The 21,514-nt window shown below is 34.1% G+C and overlaps 1 protein-coding gene across 2 annotated transcripts in view; it reads right to left on the bottom strand.

Moving 5' to 3' along the window:
• LOC101895138 (kinesin-like protein CG14535) overlaps positions 1-21,514 on the bottom strand; it is a 166,514-nt gene that overhangs the window by 44,653 nt on the left and 100,347 nt on the right. Inside the window, exon 1 of one of the 2 annotated variants that reach the window (XM_059121173.1) lies at positions 20,053-20,872. The exons of the other annotated variant lie outside the window; for it this stretch is intronic. Within the exon in view, the coding sequence (XP_058977156.1) occupies positions 20,053-20,063 (11 nt within the window). The 5' untranslated portion in view covers positions 20,064-20,872. Of the gene's footprint in view, positions 1-20,052; positions 20,873-21,514 lie in introns of those variants that run through there. 2 annotated transcript variants of the gene reach the window in all.

Genomic DNA, 21,514 nt, shown 5'->3' with positions numbered 1-21,514 from the left:
TGGTTTCCCAAGCCAACATTTTTACGAATCCATAATATATAGCCTCATCCCTACAAAAGGGGCCTCGAAGATTATGCATAGAGCCCCACATCGATTTTCAAAATTTGATATAGGCCTTTGGGTTATATGTGGTATCAATTGTAGAAATAAGGGTTATGTAGGTCCACGTTTTGGTATAGCCCACATATAAGGGTATATTCCGATTTCAAGGTTTTTTGTTAACAATTTAGCCATATTTTTCGTATTAATTGCTGTTTACAACTGTTGATAATTTGCGTTCTTCGTAAAAAGAAAGCATTCTTGTAAAAAAATTGTCAATAAAGGCCCACGTTTTCGTATAAGCCTCATATGAAGATATCACTTGCTTTCAGCTATTTCCGGGTTCTTGGCCACATTTTTTCTTTGGCCGTTATATGGCATCTTGGATTCTACAGAGGTATAAAACCTCTTTGCAATTTTTTTTTTGAAAAAAATGACAATATTTCGCAATAACCATGCCCATATCTCCCGATTTTACCAATCTATTTCGAGGGTCTTGGCCACAGATGTATAACCTCAGCCAATATTCGATTATTAAAATATATTTTGACTTCTGTCACGATTATTCCAATTGTTGATCCTCTATGGAGTAGGTGCCGAAGGAATGGGCCAATATTGCTCATTTCGTATTGAACCTAAATAAATATGATATAAATATTGCGACGTGCCAGATTCGGACTATATCAAAATATAAAAATGTGAGTGAGGTACCAGAAGTATTCCATTTTCATTCCATTCTGTATTGACTTGTTTCGCAAGTTATGACAGGTAAAAGTATTGAAAATTGTGACAAATTGTGGGTGAGGTAATTGAATGGTGTTCGAAGATATACAGGGAGAGAAAAAACTGCAACCAACTTCAAACTGCCACTCGTCCGACAGCTATTAAAATTATTCCAGCGACAGCTCATTATATTGTTTACAAGCGTACAAACGTATTTTGGTGAGCATTTTCCAGAAAAAAGTTATTCGTGACGGAATTTAAGCGAGATAGTGTAATTTCTTAACATTTGGCTGGAAAACCACAAGTGACTATAGTTAGTAAACTCCAGCATGAATGTTCCATTTATATGGGGCTATACGAAAACGTGGACCTTCACAGCCAATTATCTGCCAGAAAAGGTGGTTCCTATCACGAAAATATTGAAAAATTTTAAAATCATCAATATACTGGTTGCTGGCAGGTGCAGTTATATGGGGGCTACACGAAGACGTGAATTTTTGTATGGGCAATTTTCTGGCGGATGAAGTAGTAACCATTACGAATTCGGAATTCTGAATTTGAAATAATTCTGGCGAAAAGTGTAGCTAAAATCCTCGAAATGCCAAATATAGGGAGGTACTGTAATGTGGGAGCTTCACGAAGATGTGGACCTGCACAGCCAATTATCTGTCAGAGAAGTGGGGGGGGGGGTCTTGCGAACTCCAAATTTCAATTTTGATATAATTCTGTTTAAAGATTGTAGGTGTCGTTATATGAAGGCTATACAAAGACGTGACTCTGGATAGGACATAGGGAGGAAATATCCATTATGAACTCCAAATTTCAAACGATTCCGGTAAAAACTGTGACAAAAATCATCAAAATACCTAATATTTAGAGGTAGATTATTCTGTTGAAAATGTAGTTAAAATCATCGAAATGCCAAATATCTAGAGGTACAGTCGTATGGGGTCTATACCGAAACTTCAAAAGTTTTCAGCAAGGATATTTTCTTTAGACTTGGAACATAAACTGCCTATTTTCATGAAATTCGGTTTGAAATTGTGACTAAAACACAAAAAAAAAAAAAATACTTAAATCTGCCTGTACAGTTATATGGGGGCTTTACCAAAACGTGAAATTGCCGATTTTCAATACCAAAAGTTCTGTAAACCTTAGACACATTTGAGTATAATTTTATCATTTTTTTCTATGGACGACAGATATTCTTTTGATGAATATGATTGGTAGAATCCGTAGGACATGGCGAAATCGACATAGAATTTTATGCTGATCACGAATATATATACTTTATGGGGTCTGAAATGTATATTTCTAGGTGTAAAAAATATGTAATGGATTCAAACAATATTTTTAAAGCTGAATTTTGTAATCGAAATTTTTATTCTTCAGAACTTTGTCTAAAAGGATCATCTGCAAAACCTGTATTAAAATACACGACATATTTTTGACAATTTTTAATACCTTTTAAAAGTAAAAAAAATTGAAAAAATGTTTTAATGCTAAGTGGAAGTGGAATTTTTAAAAACAGTTTTGATAATATTATTTGAACTTCAAGATACGCCGAATATGAAGATACAATTATTATTATATGGAGAAGACTTTTTTAAGCGGAGGACTAAAAAATGCCAGTTACAACTGCTTTTGTGGAAACTGAGAAAAAATAGAAAATTATTTTTCTATGGAAATAGAATCCCAAAAATGATGGCCTATGAATCAAACACTTGTCTTATAATAGCTATATTTATATGCAGCTAATTCAATGACATAGAACTATAAGGATTGGACAAAATGCATAATGCCGCTTAGAGCTTCATTTAGGCAATAAATTACCATTGTCATGGCAAAAATCCATTATAAATGTTACAGAAATATGTTATTCCAAAACCGCCAAAAAATTGCGAATACCCCAAAAGAAAGTCAACAGAAATTGTAGATATGGACTCAAAAATTGTTTCCAGAGCTTTTTTGTGTACATTTAATCGATGAAATTAAACGAATCCCTATAAAAGTGTCGGCTTTGTTAGATTACATCATGATATGGTAACATAACATTTTTTTTACCAATGCCATCTACTGAAATATAATGAACAATGAAATATCCCATCTTTATATATTATTCCGCTGTTTTAGAACTGCATGATTTTAAAAATTTTACTACGATAACCGATTTTCCCTTTCTGATAACGGAAAAATTGCAAAACTAGTAGATTCTTCGGGATTCTGGAACAGAGCACAAACGTCTTTGGTCTTGGTCTTAAAACCAAAAATTGAAAGATTGATGCAGACTTTCAGGAGCTCATATGATATGACTTTAAAAATATGTAACGTTTTTCATTTTCAAAACTTTAGTAAAAATAGCCTTTAAGTTTACAAAACTTCAGCCAGTTTTAACAATTTATTGATATCAAAATCCTCGGGGATTATATTGCAATTTACATCCCTAACAAATATTGGGCAAATCGAATACAACCAAGTGGAAAAGGATTCAAATACTCACAAACACTCATATATACATTCACATGGTTGCATGAAAAGGCAAGCAACATGAAACTGTTCTGTTGTGGAATGGGGGTGGTTGGTTGCTGTGCTCTGTATAGCCAGCCAGCCTTCCATCCCGAATACCAAGCCCAGAAAAGTGGCTGTTTGGCTTGATTAATAATTCAACAATATTTAAGTGCTTTTCATTTTATTTTCAACAGCCCTTGACAAAACCACAAAATGCACTTGTATTCACGCACTTCAGTGCAGCAAAAACGCAGAAATGTATATATACATATATGTGGCATAGTGAGAAACATGATGAAAGGACGATGCAAGCATATATTACATTTCTGTTTGGACACAATGCCAAGGGAAGTTGACGTGGAAAGGCAAAAAGCAGTAGTATTTGAATGGGAATTTTTGATATGATTCCCCTTGCACACACACATACATTTTGTCACAACAATGGCCCAAAAAGTATTATACACAAAAGAAATTAATGAAGTAAATGTAAAATGCGTGTCTACATTTATTTAATTACAGACATTATTTAATAGGAGAATAATTTCTGTAATAATGTCCAAGAACAATGGGGGGTATTTGTGTGAACATAAGGAATGATGTATACTTTTAGGGGAAACAGTAATTTCAGCAAAGCCTATTTTTCAACACTATTAACGCAGCTTTTGTAGTGAATACCGTTTTGTAAGAAGATAAAAAACAAGATGGCATAGATTATGTATGTATATATTGTCCCCTATGGTCTGCGAAAGAAAGCCCAAAAACTAGTTCCCTAGTAATAAATATCGACAATTATTAAAAATATATCAGAGATATATACCCTCAGCTTATGTCTGATAATAATATATATTGTGGCTTCATAATCTGAAATCTATATCCTTTATTGGAATGATACCGAAGGAGTCGGCCAATATTTTCGATAACGCATATGACCTTAGTCTGACATAATTATTGCGACCTGTCAGGTGGATTATTGGATTATAGCGACCACTTACTCCCCTATAATTTGAGATAGTTTTTGGAAATTTTTGAATTTTTCTGGAGCAGGTAGGAGTATCTGTGGATGTATTAAAAATATACTAATATTGATAAAAAAAAAATATTAAGATTTGCAATAATTATTTATTTCCAGTGTTGTGGGATTAATTGGCAAACAAAATTTTCTATATTTTGTGAAGAGGTGCCAGAAGGAGAGGACCGACATATTCCATATTTACATTACATCTGTGGCTTATAGTAATATTATCATTTTACCGTTTGTGGGGGAGGTATCTGAAAGAATGGGCCAATGAATTCCATATTCATGCAAGAACAAATGTAGACGAAGGTATTGCCTTGTTGCGAAGTTAGAAGAAATATCGAAAAAATAATATTTTAGTTAATGACTCTTGACTTTTGTTAAATTTTGACCCCTTGTGGGGAAGGTGTCAAAAGGGGAGGGTCGAAATTCTCATAAAATCTCGAGTTTAGTCAAAAATTGAGATATACTTAGTTTAAAGAGAATCGCTGACTTTTTTGCTAGCTATAAGGGTTATAAGTAACCAAAATGTTGACTCTTTCTGGGTGAGGTACCAGAAGGAGTGGTTCGATATATTTCATATTTACACCAGATCTTGTGCTAATAGAAATATTGAGATGTGCGAACTTCGAAGATAATAGGATTATAAAAATATATAATTCTAAGTGTTATAAAAATCCAGAATTTTAAGCCTTCGGGGGGGGGGGGTGTATTTGATGGAGTGGTCCGATTTTTTCCATATTTACACCAGATCTTGTGCTAATAGAAAAATTAGGAACTCCGACGATAATAGCATTATAATAAGATATAATACTAAAAGTTATAAAAATTCAGAATTTTGAGTCTTTGGGGGTGGGGTGAATACTTGATGGAGTGGTCCGATACATTCCTTATTCACACTAGATCTTGTGTTGATGCAACCATTGGTATGTTCAGAGTTTGAATGGAAACGGAAGCTTATTTCCTCGTTTTATGAGCTTCATACTTATTCAAAAAGGTTGACCCGTTGTGGGAGATTTACTAGAAAGCTTTGGTCCATATTTATCATCTTCACATCAGATTTTTTGTTAACAGAAATATTGGAATGTTTGAAGTTTAGAATGAATCGGCTGCTTATTTTGTATTTAAGTAGTAATGTTGAGATATGTGAAATTGAAGAGAATTGGATGCTCATTTCGCATTTTATGATCGTATTAGTTATTCAAAATTTTGACCCTTTGTGGGGGAGTTACCAGTAAGGGTGGTGCGATGTAATCCATCATTATACCTAATCTCGTGTTAGTTGAAATATTGGAATGTGTCTAGTTTAAAATTGATCGGATGCTCATTTCCCATTTTACGGGATACTCATGGCTACCAAAGGGGGGAATTTCCAGACGGAGTGGTCCGATATATTCCATCTTCATACCAAATCTTGTGTTGGTAAAAATATTTAGATATGCGCAATTTGAATCGGAATCTTTTTTTCACATTTTATAAGAGTTTTAATTTTTGAAATTATTGACCCGTTGTGGGGGGTTCTTGATCCAATATTGTGCATTTTCGAACCAGACTTAGCACTGATAAAAATATTGGGATTTGCGAAGTTTGCACAAAAGCGAATGATGCTTTCTCTATCTGTGAGGTAAATTATTGCCATTGAAAATTATTACCTTTTGTGGCGTGGGTGTGGACCGATGTTGCCCATCTTCGAACTCGATCTAAGTTTGACAAAAATATTACGTTGTACTAAGTTTGAACCAAATCGGATACTCCCTTAGTGAGTTATAGTGCGCACCAACCAGGCAGACAAACGAACGGACGGACATCCCTAGACCGACTCTAAATGTCCTAAAACGGATTTGGTCCAAAGAGACCTAGAGACACGTTTTGGCCGTAACAAATGATATATACATTCTGTAGTCATACAAAATCAAATCTCAAGATTTCAACTCCGACTCCAATTTTTATACGATCTCAAATGGATTTTGGAAGCATTTTTTATTAACATCTAAATGCACTTTAATCTTTAACTAACGAGATATTGGTAAATTTTACCCTCTCTTCACATCTTCTCTTTTCCATGAAGAGAAATAAAAGTACATGTTTTGTTTAGATGAAAAAAATGTGTCTTGTTGCATATTGTAATTTAATATTTACAAGCTTATGCTTATAAAACAAACAATTATAAAAAAAATATTTAAAAAAAAAACATTTTTTTTTTTTTTGTAAAATTAACATGAGTACAATTTACCACCACGTCATAAAATACTTCCCAAAACTTCATCCGACAGTAAAAGGTTACTTGAACCTAAAGTAAAATGTGCCTTTTTGAATAGAGCCCATATCAAAAATTACTCCTTTAATTGAAATTCCAAACAATATCCCACACAAAAGTTATTTATTATTTTCTTCCTAACAATTTAGGCAATTCTTAAAAACCCCACTTGAGTTGTGGCAAAACCCCCAGTGAACATAAAACTATCAACAAAAACCATAAACTATAAAACAAATTCATAATTTTCCCAATTCCAAATTTATATTTCCTCATAAATCCCAAACTTGATTCCCACGATAAGAAAGAATTAAAAAAAAAACATTTAATGCACTTGACAAAACCTTTTTTGGAAACAAAAATGATATTAAACGGATAAATTACTTGAAAATGAAACATGTAAACAAAAAAAGAAAAAAATAGATGGGCCTGGAAATGTTACTAATTGAATACAAATTATCATATCAGCGCCACCGACACAAAAACCACTTGAAACCGCACAAAGGCACCAAAAGCCGACACAACACCACAAAAACAACAACAACAACATCAAACAACTCAATTACAATTTCCCATAATTGATTAACACATAGGACCGCCAACACCACTAGAAACAACGACAGCAGCAACAACAATTGGCCATTGAATGTTTGAAGAGAAAACTGTTGGAGAAAACTACAACTTTCGGTAGTTCTGTGTGGTTGTTGTTATTGTTGGGTTGACGTTGATTGGCTTTGTATCCAATTCATTTCATTGACAAATGACTAAGCACAGTTCGGACGACAAGTGTTTGTTGGGACTTATCGGCCCTTGTATCATTTACTATGCCATTCATAAATTGGGTAATGTTGGGAGACTCATAAAAGGAAAATGGAACTTTTGGGAAGCTAATTTGCCATTGATAAAATAAAAAAGTGAAAACTGGAATAAGATCGTGTTTTTTTTTTTTTTTTTTTTTTTTTGAGACTTATAAGGAAATATTTTAAAAATTTTGAAAAATTAGAAAAAATTGTAATCCGGCAAAAAACACTATTCATGAAATTCATATAAACCAGTCTATGTCTGAGTAGAGGTTCCACCCATATCTTATATTGATCTTGGTTTGATGGCATACGTTGCCATTAAAGAAAATTATATGGAATTGCTAAACATTGATAACATGTTCAATAGAAGATGGATTTAAAAATCGGGTAATCAAAATTCTAAAAAAGTTTGGGATTTTAAAAATGTTTGGAATGCTGCAGAGCTAAGTAAATTTTTTTTTGGAGTATTTATACATTTATACAAAAGTCAATTTTTGTCAATAACAGTGGGAAAAATCCAGCAGATTATGAAATTATAGCTAAAAAGAAAGACATCTGAAAAGGAGTTTTGAAAGTTTCCATCGCAGAGTAACAAAAATAGAGCGTACAAGTTCCCTCTTCTCCCAAAATTTTGGATATTTTCGGTTTAAGATTCCTCGAAATCCGCGTACTTTAGGTATATAATGTCTTTGGCAATATTACGGGTTGAAGTCATTCTTGATGTCAGTTTGTGTATAAATCTCCAACAAAGCATCATTTTAGAAGGACGTCGTCAGAGACAAAAATGTTTTCCTTCAAATTTGACAATAAGCCATCAAGAAAAATAAATCTTTACTGTCATTGCTTATCAGAAAAATTTTTAGATCAATATTCCACAAAAAAAAAAAATAAATAAATAAATAAATAAATAAAAAATAAATACCAGGATATATTCCTAATATTTTTGATTAATGTTTCCTCTGACTTTTTTCGAGTTTATGGCTGAAAGTGGCATAAAATTTCGTTTTAGGCAAAGAGTGTCAGAAGAAGAAATATTCTACACAGAATTTCACTAGAAATCTCAGAAAAAAACCATGAACCTAGCTGTAATAGTTTTTAAGAAAATTACATTCGAAAGTTATGTACTGAAATTGAAAATTATAAAGGGTGAGATAAAAAACTGCAACCAACTTCAGACTGCTGTCATTTCTAAGCCACTCGTCGGACAGCTGTTAAAATTTTTCCAGTGGCAGCTCATTATATTGTTTACAAGCATACAAAAGCATTTTGGTGAGAATTTTCCAGAAAAAATGTTCTTTGTGATGGAATTCAAGCGTGATAGTGTGATTTCATAATATTTGGCTGGAAAACCACAAGTGGCTATCGTTAGAGCACTCCAGCATTTAAATGTGAATAAATCTCTTGCCTCTCTTAGCATCACTCGTTACCGTGATACTGGTAGCGTAGCCCGACGTCAAGGAAGTGGACGGAAGAAAACAGCAACATCAGCAGAAATGGTTCGAAAACTAAAGAAGCAACTTGATCGAAACCCGCGTTGCAGTGGCCGAAAAATGGCTTGTGAGCTGAACATATCGCAATATTTAATTGGACAAATATTGAAAGATGAGCTCGGGGTAAAGCCATTGAAATTCCAAAAAGTGAAAGAACCTACACACCAAGAGAAAGAAAATCGACTCAAAAAAGCTCAAGAGTTACTTCGCTTGGCCGAAAGTGGTGAACTGTCGAATTTAGTTTTCTCCGATGAGAAAACATTCGTTGTCCAGCAGTTTGCAAACAGACAAAATTACCGTGTTTACTTGTAAAGAGGTCAGCTGAAATTGTGCACCTTCGGTTGGTCATCAGAACTCAAGCACCGGCCATGGTGATGGTGTGGGCCGCCATAACAGTCGATGGACGCTCTCCCTTTGTATTAATCGACCGTAGCATCAGAATAAATGTCGAATACTATCGCGAAAATATTCTGGAGGGTGTATTAAAGCCTTGGACATGCAAACATTTTGGCCGCAGACCTTGGACATTCCAACTGGACTCAGCACGCGCCACCCAAAAATGATTACAAAATGTGGTTCCTCGTTTCATTTCCAGCGCACAATGGCCACCAAAATCTCCGGATAGCAATCCTTTGGACTATTGTGTCTAGAGTATTTTGGAAAGCAAAGTTGGCACTAAAACATACCACAGTGTCGATCACCTCAAGCATGTGCTTCGCTGGGAATGGGCCAAAATACCGCAGTGCAACATTCGGGCAGCGTATGACGGTTTCATTGGCCGTGTGGAGGCCATAATTCATGCCAAAGGTGACCAATTCTAACAAATCTAAATTTATTCTAAAATTTAATTCAAGTTCCAACGTTTTTTGCTTTCATTCAATAAAATTTAAAAATATGTAAAATTTAGGGCTTTTGACTTTGTTGCAGTTTTTTTTATCTCACCCTGTGATTTGGTGGATATATATTTTTTTTATTTTTATAAAATATTTTATGATTTTCTTCATAATATTATCCAATATGTGTGAAATTTTAAAAAAATTGAAAGTATATTTCGCAGTATTTATTTTTATAAAAGTTTAATTTTTTTGGAATCAAAAATAAGATCTTGGATATCCAGTAATATCTTGAGAAGAACGGTGTAATTGCTAATATTTTTCTCAAAATCTTTTTCTGAATAATTATTATTTTTGAAGTATTTTTATGTATTTATTTTTATGTATTTTTGAAGTACCATCGACTTCTATTCCTCAATATTTTCTTATTTTTGAAAAATATCGTATTTTTTCAATAAGTTTTAAATAAAAATCAATACCAGAACTATTAGACCCATAATTGAGGATTTGACTAGAGTTGTCTAAATAAATGATTTTAAACCTATTAAAGATTTTCAAATCTTTATAGATTAAATTATGGTGTTATAGAAAGTCCGGAGTATTCCTCCATTGACTTGACTTCATATAATGTTTTTTAAAACGTAACTGACAGCTTTGCATTATTTACGGATCCCTATCGATATCAGGATTTCATTCCGGCGAAGGTAATTTTTACTGGGCTTTTTCAGCTTTTTGATATGACACATTCATTCACAAGTGAATGAGAGTTAGCCTCACTTCTTGTATTTCCCATTTTCAACTAAGAACACATCGAGTTCTGTAAATTGTAGAAAGCGCCACAAAGTAACATGTGGGTGAGTTTTTTGGTATTTTTATAAAAAAATAAGAATAAAGATTTTTCGGACTACATAATTAATTATTTATTAATACTGTGTATATTTCTACTTCTGCACCCAGGTATTCAATAAAATTCGATAAGGTCTTGAAACTGTTTGAATGAAGATATGATAAGGAGTTTTGCAATTAAGATCTAGTTTGCATGTGAACGAATTCGAGAGTAAATAAAAACTTCTTTACTGCTGTAGATTATCGCAAAATCAATCCCTTTCTTTTTTTTTGTCACTTAATATATATTCTACAAAAATTTAATAAGTTCAGTTATGTAATACTCGGATCTGTCACTAATACTCTATCACAAACACATTCTCACTATAATCCTATTAACACAGTTCATTGTTGTCTCTCATTATTGTTTATTATTAGTTACTATTTATATTGCCTACGATTATTGTTTAGTATTAATAATAGTAGTCATAGTAGTAGTAATATATACTTATTAAACAATAATGATAACAGCAACAATGCATCAGTTCATAAAAACAACAATAACCAACAATAATAAAATAATAACAACAACTATTGACGATGAACACAAGGAGTTGTGGGATGAGTCGGTTATTGAATGGCGTCACGTTACTACAACAATAACAACAACAACAAAGTTATGATAATAAGCGGATGTAGTAGCTCGCTGGACGGCCAGTAGACTAAAGCCAGACAAAATGGAATTATTATCATATTAATGTCATCATCATCGTCGTCGAGTAATTGTAAATAAAAAAGCGATGAAGGGGATAAATGAAAGAATAAGAAAAAGATACATGGAGACCATAATAATTTCCTTTATGTAAAGAAGAAGGCGTTTCTTGGGGCTTGGTTGGGCTTATCTGCGAAGAAAGCTGAAATAGGGGCACATCTTTAATATTTTATGTTTAAAGAGTTCACGGTGGAAAATTTTCCGTTGAAAAAAACAAAAAATAAATAAATAAAAAATGTGGCTTATTATAGTGAAATGGGTTAAATTGTGGGGTACATTAAAGGGAGTCAATTTTAAAGTATAAAGGATTTCAAATAAAGCTAAGAAAATTTAAACCACGAACATCAGCTAAAATATAGAAGGGAAAATTATTAAATCATTCAATGGGGCACAAACAGAAAAATAAAAAGCTTTCCTTATATAAAGGAAATTATTTTGGTCCCCATGTATAAATATTTGGAATGTAATTCCGAAGCCAAGATAGTTAGGATGAGATGAAAAAACTGTAACCAACTTCAGACTGCTGTCATTTCTAAGCCATTCGTCCGACAGCTGTTAAAATTATTCCAGTGACAGCTCATTATATTGTTTACAAGCGTACAAAAGCATTTTGGTGAGACTTTTCCAGAAAAAAAGTTATTCGTGATGGAATTCAAGCGTGATAGTGTGATTTCTTTATATTTGACTGGAAAACCACAAGTGGCTATCGTTAGAGCACTCCAGCATTTAAAAGTGAATAAATCTTTTGTGACTTTTACCATCGCTCGTTACCATGATACTGGTAGCGTAGCCCGACGTCAGGGAAGTGGACAGAAGAAAACAGTAGCACCAGCAGAAATGGTTCGAAAGGTAAAGAAGCGACTTAATCGACGCCCGCGTCGCAGTGGCCGAAAAATGGCTCGTGAGTTGAACATATCGTAATATTCCATTCGGCAAATATTGAAAAAATGAGCTCGGGGTAAAGTCATTGAAATTCCAAAAAGTGCAAGAATTTACACCGCAATAGAAAGAAAATATACTCAAAAGAGCTAAAGAGTTGCTTCGCTTGGTCGAAAGTGGTGAACTGCCGAATTTGGTTTTCTCCGATGAGAAAACATTCGTTGTCCAGCAGTTTGTAAACAAACAAAAGGATCGAGTTTAGTTGCCAAAGAGGTCGGTTGGCCACCAGAACTTAAGAGCCAAGTTGATGGTGTGGGCCTTCATAACAGCCTATGTTCGCTCTCTGCTCGTATTAATCGACCGTGGCATAAATAAATGCCGAATATTATGGCGAACATATTCTGGATGGTGTATTAAAACCTTGGGCCCGCAGACCTTGGACATTCCAAAAGGACTCAGCACCATCGCACTCAGCACGCGCCACCTAACAATAAAAATGAGGTTCCTCGCTTCATTTCCGGCACAATGGCCACCAAAATCTCCGGATATTAATCCGTTAGACTATTGTGTCTGCAGTATTTTGGAACGCAAGGCTGACACTAAAAAATACCAAAGTGTCGATCACCTCAAGCAAGCGCTTCGCTGGGAATGGGCCAAAATACCGCCAAGCAACATTCGGGCAGTGTGCGACAGTTTCATTGGCCGTTTGAAGGCTATAATTCGTGCCAAAGGTGACCAATTCGAACAAATCTAAACTTATTCTAAAAGTTGATGCTATTTCCGACTTTTTTGGCTTTTATTCAATAAGATTTAAAAGAAAAATGGCGTTTGACTTTGTTACAGTTTTTTATCTCACCCTGTAATTGTTGTGCAGTGTACATTACGAATGAGAGGGACTTAAACGCTAAAATCGGAAGAAACATAAACATGGAAGTTATCGCTATATCTGAACCAAAGTTATAGCTATATCTGAGCTAAAATTTTAAGTACTTGCTTCTTGGCTGAATTCGATCGGATGTGCTGAAGTACATCCTGGCGTCTTATAACATTTATATCGGAGGAAGATATAAATGGGAGCTATATCTATATTTGAAGTGATTCTCACAACTATGGTTCGTCCTTGGGCCAAACAAATGATTTGTGAAAAATTTCATCTTAATCGGACAATAAATGCGACCTGTGATTTGTTTACAAAAATACATGGACAGGCCTTGATTCTATGCAGATCATCAAAAGGAGTTCTGGGTCTATATATCTTACTATTGTAGCTCTCTATGTTACAAAAAAAAAAAAACACAAATCCATAATACCCGGTACCAAAGTGGGGCTTAGGGTATAAAAATACTCCGCGATATTATCCCAAAATAAATGTACAAAATTATGTGGTACTTTCTAATACATTTACAAAATTCCTCCGTATTTTTCCTTAAAATATAAAAAAGGTCTTTGGTGCATCTTCAAGTATTTTTACAAAGTTTTAGGATATATCTTTCAAAAAAAAAAAAAATAATAATAATAATAATAAAAATCAGTGAATTTTAGGTTTTCCGACAATGCAATGCTTTAACCCTCAATATAAACAACAAAAATCACAAACAAGATTAAATTCCAGATATATTCCACAAAAAAAAAAAAAAGATTTCTTTCCTGAAGATAAATTTGAATAAATTATCTAAGCTTCATTTCTCTTAATATGTTTTTACTTATATAATATGTTTTCCATTTTATATTTTTTCAGTCATTCTTAAAAATTTCACGATATATTCTTTAAAGTATTTTCCCAAATATTTCACTAGTTGTTTTTTAGAAATATTTGCGATAAAAAATCAACGAAAATATATATTTTTTTACAAACCTACGATAATTAGTTGTAACTTGACACTTTAGACTTTCAACTGACACGAATCTCTTTTTTACATATACATAACTTTTAACTTCACTATATGTCTTGGAAGAAACCATTAAAATTATTCCCGGACGTACTTGGACCATAAAACTTATTTTACAAAGATGTATTTAAATTACAGGCTTCTCCAAGGATACAAACTTGTTGAAAACATCACATAACCCCCCCAACAGCCTAAAACTATGCAACATTCATGGAACTTAACTTAAAACCGCAATTATTTTCCACAACTTGGAAATTATGCAGCATCTTAAATTCCCCATTTAAAAAATACATTTTTCCCTTCACAAAAATAAAGAAAATTCAATCACTGTTAAACTGAGACACAGCCTCAGGAGTATTTTTAAATTCCATAAAACTGGAGTGGAGTAGATTAAAGGATGCTTCACTGGTTACTGAAGTCGTTTAACAAACAAAGCAACACTCTTTCTCCACCTACCCCTACCCCCTCTCCACCCCATAGAGTAAAAACTCATAAAAAAGATTTATGTCAAAATGGAAGTAACTCATGCTGAGGCCCAAAAGTGTGAGTGAGTGTGTATGTGTATTTGTGGAATATATTCATTCCCCCCAACGTCTACTCAAAAACGAAAATAAAAAAAACCGGTGACAACAACATCAGGAGTAACAACAATGTTGTTAAAAATAATTGATTTTGTCATTGTTGTGTCACTAACAATTTTTGTCTCATCTCGCTCTCCAATTTCTTGGTGCTCCCCAAATGTCCCACACAGACATACGTATATGCATATGAATATGGAATATGGCTGAAGCCTAGAAGTTGTAACTGATTGTTTTGTTGGCGAAGGCTTAAAGTTGAAAGTTAAACAAGAAAAGGGTTGGTAGTTGTTGTAAATTTTTGTGGTAACAGTGGGGGTGTGGGGATGGAAGGGGGGGTGCCGGTTATAAAATTGTTCAACACCCACTTCTTAACACCCGGTCCATACTCATTGTACTTCAACGGCATCATCAGCACCATCATCGCCATTTAAACAAAAACAAACAAACAAACGAACGAACAATAACTAGGGCCAGAAAGTGAAAAAAGCAAACGACAATTACTCCATAAAATACAACAACAACAAAAACAATGAATGCAATCAAAGCGATACACCAGCAGCAGTGTATTATAGTCCTGTACATCCTTACGTTCCCTTTTTGTTGTTTTTGTACTTGTAGTTGTTTTTGCAAAATGGGGATAAGGGAAAGGCTCAACAGCCAAAGCAAAGCAACATTACCCGGTTAAAGAGCACTAACTAACACACCCTTTTGTTGTTGTTGTTGTTATTGCTACAGCCGCTTTCAGTTCAAAAGAAATACTTGTATGTGAGGTTTTCCTTTAGCTGTTGTTGTTGTTTTTGTTATTTTTGCAGTCTGTCACTAACATTTACCATGCAACCAACAAACTGTGTCGTGGTTGTTGTTGTTGCTCCAGTCGTTTTTGTATTATCCTGGTGGCCCATTGTATTGGCGTTGTTACACTTGTTTGTCGTATTTAATAGGACCCACAAACACAAGAGCCATATACCGGTCACACACACACCCACATAGACACTTCACCACATGTTGTTGTTCGTTTTCATTTCTGCTTACACCAAGGATATGTAATGGGGAAAAGCAAAGGATATCGCTTGCATGTATCAGATCCTTGGGTGCAGCAGCAGCTACAGCAACAGTCTGCACTTGTGGCAAGACATTTATTTGCGGTTATTTCAAATAGTCATCCATGGATGGGTGGAGTACAAGGGATCTGGAAGCATAAGACTTGACACTTGGAAATTATGACATTTAAATGAACCTCAAAACCAACCATACACCACCACCTCCACACACACACACTCAAGCACCGTATCCATTAACAACTAAAACCAGCAGGCTGCAATAGTTCTGTTAAGTGGTTGTATGTTTTCTGCTCCCTGCTAACCAGGTCGAATGATGTTGTTGGCTGGCTCACGGGCTGGCTGATAATCATTATATTGATGGGTTATTGCAATTGCAGGTTACACCCATATTTTCACTCCTACAATTCAATTAAGATACTATTTGCCATATGTTTGGTTGTTTTTTGGGATCCTTTTTGAATGTATAAATATAACCAATTAGTAGCAGCTATTCAATATTAGAATTTGAATAGGACCTCATCATCATCAACATTCATCGAGACTAATTTGCGGTTTCGGTCTAATGATATCCAAAAAAAAACTAAAATGAGAGAATCCTTTGATGTTATGTGGGAGAGTATGAAAATAGAATGGGCCAAAAATTGGAACAAGATATAAATTTATGAATTTAAGGAAACTAGATTAAAGAGGGCGCTGTTCATATGTCCTGAAATCATGGGAATGGAAAACTACCAAAAATCTCAAATGTAGAGGGCATATATGAAAATCAAACGATTAGAAAATCAGAAGATTATTATCATTCTGCTTTTCTGAATTTCTTCGGCCATATTTTTCCAGTTTTTTTTTTCTAATTTTCTGCATATACCCTGAAAGTATGGGAATGAAGGACTTGGAAAAATGTCAAATGTAGAGGGCAATGCTACATAATCTACATATCAGGTAATACAATTATTGCAGTCATGTTATTAAAGTTTTCTCGGCTGAAATTGGCAAGTAGAGATTTTTTAAAGAAGGGACCCTTTTTCTAGCCTTATTTTAAAGTTGTCAAAAAGGCAAAACATTTATTGCGATTATGAAGAAAGATATTAAAATTGAAAAAATGCACTCATCAACTCTAATTTGAGGTTTAGGTCTAATGATAGTCAAAACATGCAAAATGTTCGGAAATTGGATTACATTTGGGAATTTACGTTATATTTGAAAGTACGGTAAATATCAAAAATAGATTGTGTTCCTTCGATATCAAAATATCAGTCAATAAAATTATGTTTGCAGTCATTCTACTAATTTTTGCTCGGCCAAAGTTGTCCAGTAAAAAGGCCTTTGCAACTTTATCTGAAAAGTGAGGGGAAATTTATATCCCAACAACCCACAAGTGAAAAAGAGACAAGAGCCCCCATTTCAGTTCTACAACCAATACCAAATTTTAACATTCCTGTCTTCGAAAAATTGACAAAACTTGTAGGCAAATTAAAGATGAAACAATCAGAAATGACCCAAATGATACCCGCCTTATAAACTTTTTACCCGACAGATTTGGCTGCGTAAGAAATAGTAACGTAATTGCCAAATTCTGATTAGATGGAGCGCCATCTAACTTTGACATTTTACCACCCCCGTTCAGAAGTAATTCGAAACATTTTAATTGTAATTAAAGAATTTCATACGAATTTCGAATTCGAATTAGAAATGGAATTGTTGAAATTTTGGAATGGAATTCTCGAACTATAACTGAATGAAATCTTACGACTAATATCTAAAACAAATTACTTTTTCCTCCCTGTATTTCTAGACGAGGAATTTGCCTCAGATTGCTCTGTAACTAGATTAACCTTAAAAAAATTATCGGAACACAGCATAAAATCCTATACTATCATGTAAGTCACAATCTGTAAACTATTACATATGAACACCTAATAAATACCATTAGGTGGTAAGGAATAAAATAATGACAGGAAATTTTTGAACTTTTACTGCATGTAGAATTCTTTTAGCGCCAAATAGTATGCACCCATTTATTAATACTGAAATTGAAAAATAGATGTCGCTCTTTTCATAAATACATCAAGGTAACTTAATCAAGGTAATTGTGTCCGGAAACTTCCTGGTACTAATTGGTGTAGCATTTGAGATCATAACTGGACTTGGAAAAACCTTCATTTTTCATAGCCGAAACTAATATGAAAATATATTATTTTAATATATTTGTGACACTTGGTTATACCGACAGATGGAGTAATAAATAGTAACACAAGTAGCGAACACAAAATTAAAACGAAATTCAATGCCAAAAAATTAGGGAATTTCTAGAAAAGCAGATGCTATTCATACCTGCGAAAGTTGGTATAAATGACAGCCGTTTCAGGGCATTTGAAGTCAATCTAGCGATGTCCGTCTGTCTGGTTGGTCGGTGTGCATGATAACGTTCGAAGGAAGTATCGGATTTGGTCCAAACTTGGTACATTGTAATATTATTGTCAAACTTAGATCCAGTTCGGAAATGTGCAATATCGGTCCTTTCCTTCTGGGACCTCTCCCACTAAAGGTCGAAATTTTCAAAGCAAATATTTTACTGCATAGAAAGATAAGGGATAATCCGTTTTCGCGCCAACTTTGCAAATCCTAATACTTGCATCAGTGCCACGTCAGGTGCGAAAATGGACAATATCGATTCACCCCATCAACTACCTCCATCACAAAGGGTCACAATTTTTAATAATTAGAACTCATATAAAATGTGATGTTAGAATACGATTGTCTTCAAATAACGCACATCACAATAATTTTATTAACCTAAGGTCTAATGTGAAGATAGAATATATCGGTCCACTCCTTTTGGTACCTCCCACACAAATGATCGAGATTTTCAAAAAATATATATATTTTCTGTACAGAAAGAGAATCGATAATCCAATTTTGTTCCAACTTTGCAAATCCTGATATTCACGTCAGTTCTAGGTCAGGTGCAATAATATCGGTCCACTCCATCAAGTACCTCCCCCACAAAAGGTCGAAATTTTGAATATCCATTAAGCTCTTAAAACACTGAATTAACATCCGATTCCATTCAGACTTGGCACATCTCAATATTTTCATAAACGCAAGATCTTTTATAAAGATGGTAGAGATCGGACCATTCGTTCTGGTACCACCCCACAAAGGGTCAAAGTTTTGAATAACCAAAAGGATTACAAAATCCGAAATAAACGTCCGGTTCTCTTCATATTTATTTCTACTAACTCAAGATCTAGTGTGAAGATGGGATATATCGGTCCACTCCTTCTGGTACCTCCCCCACAAAGGATCAAAATTTTGAGTATCCATGAAGCTCGTAAAACGCAAAATTAACTTCCGATTCTATTCAGACTTAGAGCTTCTCAATATTTTCATCAACATAAGATTTGTTAAAAAGATGGTAGAGATCGGACCATTTTTTCTGATACATAGGGTTCAAGGTTTCCAATACTTTTATCTGTCACAATTTGGGAAACATGTCAGCGATTCTTTACAACTTGCTTTATCTAAATATTTCTCTTAACCAGAAACCTGAAATGAATATGGGATTTATGATTTCGCATAAAATTGGATATAAATGTTCGATATTCTTGTAATTTTTCCCATGTCAATATTTTTATCGGTATTAGATGAAGTATGAAAATGGAAAAGCTTACTCGACTATATCTGGCACCTCACGCACTTTTTAAGATTTTCTACAAGAAAATAATCTCAAGTAATATAATTTCAAAGAAAATAATCTTGAGATAATCTCAAGGAAGTAATCAATATAGTCCAAACCTGGCACGTCGCAATATTTATATCACATTTAATTAGGTCCGATACGAAATAGACAATATTGGCCCATTCCTTCGGAACACACTCCATAGAGGGACAACAATTTGAATAATCATAGCAGAAGTCAAAATATATTTAAATAATCGAACATCGGCTGTGGGTATACATCTGTCGGCAGAACCAACTGACACTTATTAAATTGTTCGATACAAATTTCTAATGTTTAGATTTATTTTTTTGTTGTGATATTATAAGTTTCGACTGAGGTTTCGACGTTGACTTTTCAAGGAAATGGCTTCCAGATTTCACTGGTCAATCAGAAGTTAATTTCATAGGACACACATTTTTCAACAAGTTAAGATGGTATACATTTCTCATCAAGAACAGGCATCAAGGTCTTTATCCAAATTCACAAAGAGACTGTCTATATTTGTCGACAATCCTTAATTTCTTATCATGACTATATCAAGATATACAGTCTCTGGTTCCATATTATTTAATTTATTAATTATTTATCAATTTTTCCAAGATATTTCATTCAATAACATTTATATACACCTATCACATGAAAAATAAAATATGAATATTAACCTTTTATCCATTGAGCTCCTTCAAGAGTTGTATGCAAAATCAAATCCTTTGAAGATATCCAAGTTTCTTTTTCTTTCACCAGTTTAAAAGGGCGTTTTTCTCTCTTTTAACTGATATTTAATTTCAATAAATTTATTGCACTATTTATTTTACAAAACTTTTTCTTTCCGGCACACTTAACATTTATTTAAATTGCACATTTTAATCAACACTTGTTTGTGAGACAGGGAGGGTGAGATTCGTCGGTTTGGAAATATAAAATATTTTTTCTCTTTGCAACTTTTTCAGACACACACATTTATTCATTCTAAATAAACTTTTTGTTTAATTTTACTAAATTTCATTTTTTTTTAATTTTCACATTTTTATTTGATTTATTCGTATTTTTATTATTTTTTAATTTAAAACCCTTCCACCTTGCTGGCTGTTTGGAATTTATTGCTCTATCATCATCAACCAATGCAAGTAAATCATTTTGAGCGTTCGTGCGCTTTTACCGTTATCTGAGTTCCGCTTCCGTCAACGTTTCATTTGTTACTAAACATTTCTTTTGTTGGGGGCTGTGGATTCCTACGAGCCACAATTCGACGCACACACACAAACAAACACACACTCAGTGGGCGCACGGTTTTTGGGGGAACATAGAATTTGTGTTGCTTCGTATTTTTGTTGATTTCTCTTAACCTACACGAACATTTGTCGTGTGTTCGTATGGTGCGGCTCCACAAATGTTATGCTAGCGTTTTCAAACACAACAGAAACGCATGGCGTTCTGACGTCGAATGTGGAAATGTTGTTGGGCGGCTTTAGGGAAATGTTGCAAAGAGCTTTAAGGGATTTGTATACCCTCCACCATTCTATGTGCGGCGTATTAGCACAGGGTGAGATAAAAAAAATAAATAATAAAATTATTCCAGTGACATCTCATTATATTGTTTACAAGCGTACAAAAGTATTTTGGGGGGAATTTTCCAGAAAAAAAGTTATTCGTGATGGAATTCAAGCGTAATAGTGTGATTTTTTATATTTGGCTGGAAAACCACAAGTGTCTATCGTTAGAGCACTTCCGCATTTAAATGTCAATAAATCTTTTGTGTCTCGTACCATCGCTCGTTACCGTGATACTGGTAGCATAGTCAGACGTCAAGGAAGCGGACGGAAGATATCAGCAACATCAGCAGAAATGTTTCGAAAAGTAAAGAAGCGACTTGATCGAAACCCGCGTCGCAGTGGCCGAAAAATGGCACGTGAGCTGAACATATCGCAATATTCCATTCGGCAAATATTGAAAAATGCTAAAACGCTAAAATTCCAAAAAGTGCAAGAACTCACACCGCAACGGAAAGAAAATAGACTTAAAAGAGCTAAATAGTTGCTTCGCTTGGCCGAAAGTGGTGAACTGCCGAATTTGCCTTTCTCCGATGAGAAAACATTCCAGCCTTTTGTAAACAAACAAAATGAT

Source organism: Musca domestica, unplaced genomic scaffold (assembly GCF_030504385.1).
Source record: "Musca domestica strain aabys unplaced genomic scaffold, Musca_domestica.polishedcontigs.V.1.1 19, whole genome shotgun sequence".
NCBI classification, from domain to species: Eukaryota; Metazoa; Arthropoda; class Insecta; order Diptera; family Muscidae; genus Musca; species Musca domestica.
This window is presented reverse-complemented; position numbering and strand designations above follow the sequence as displayed.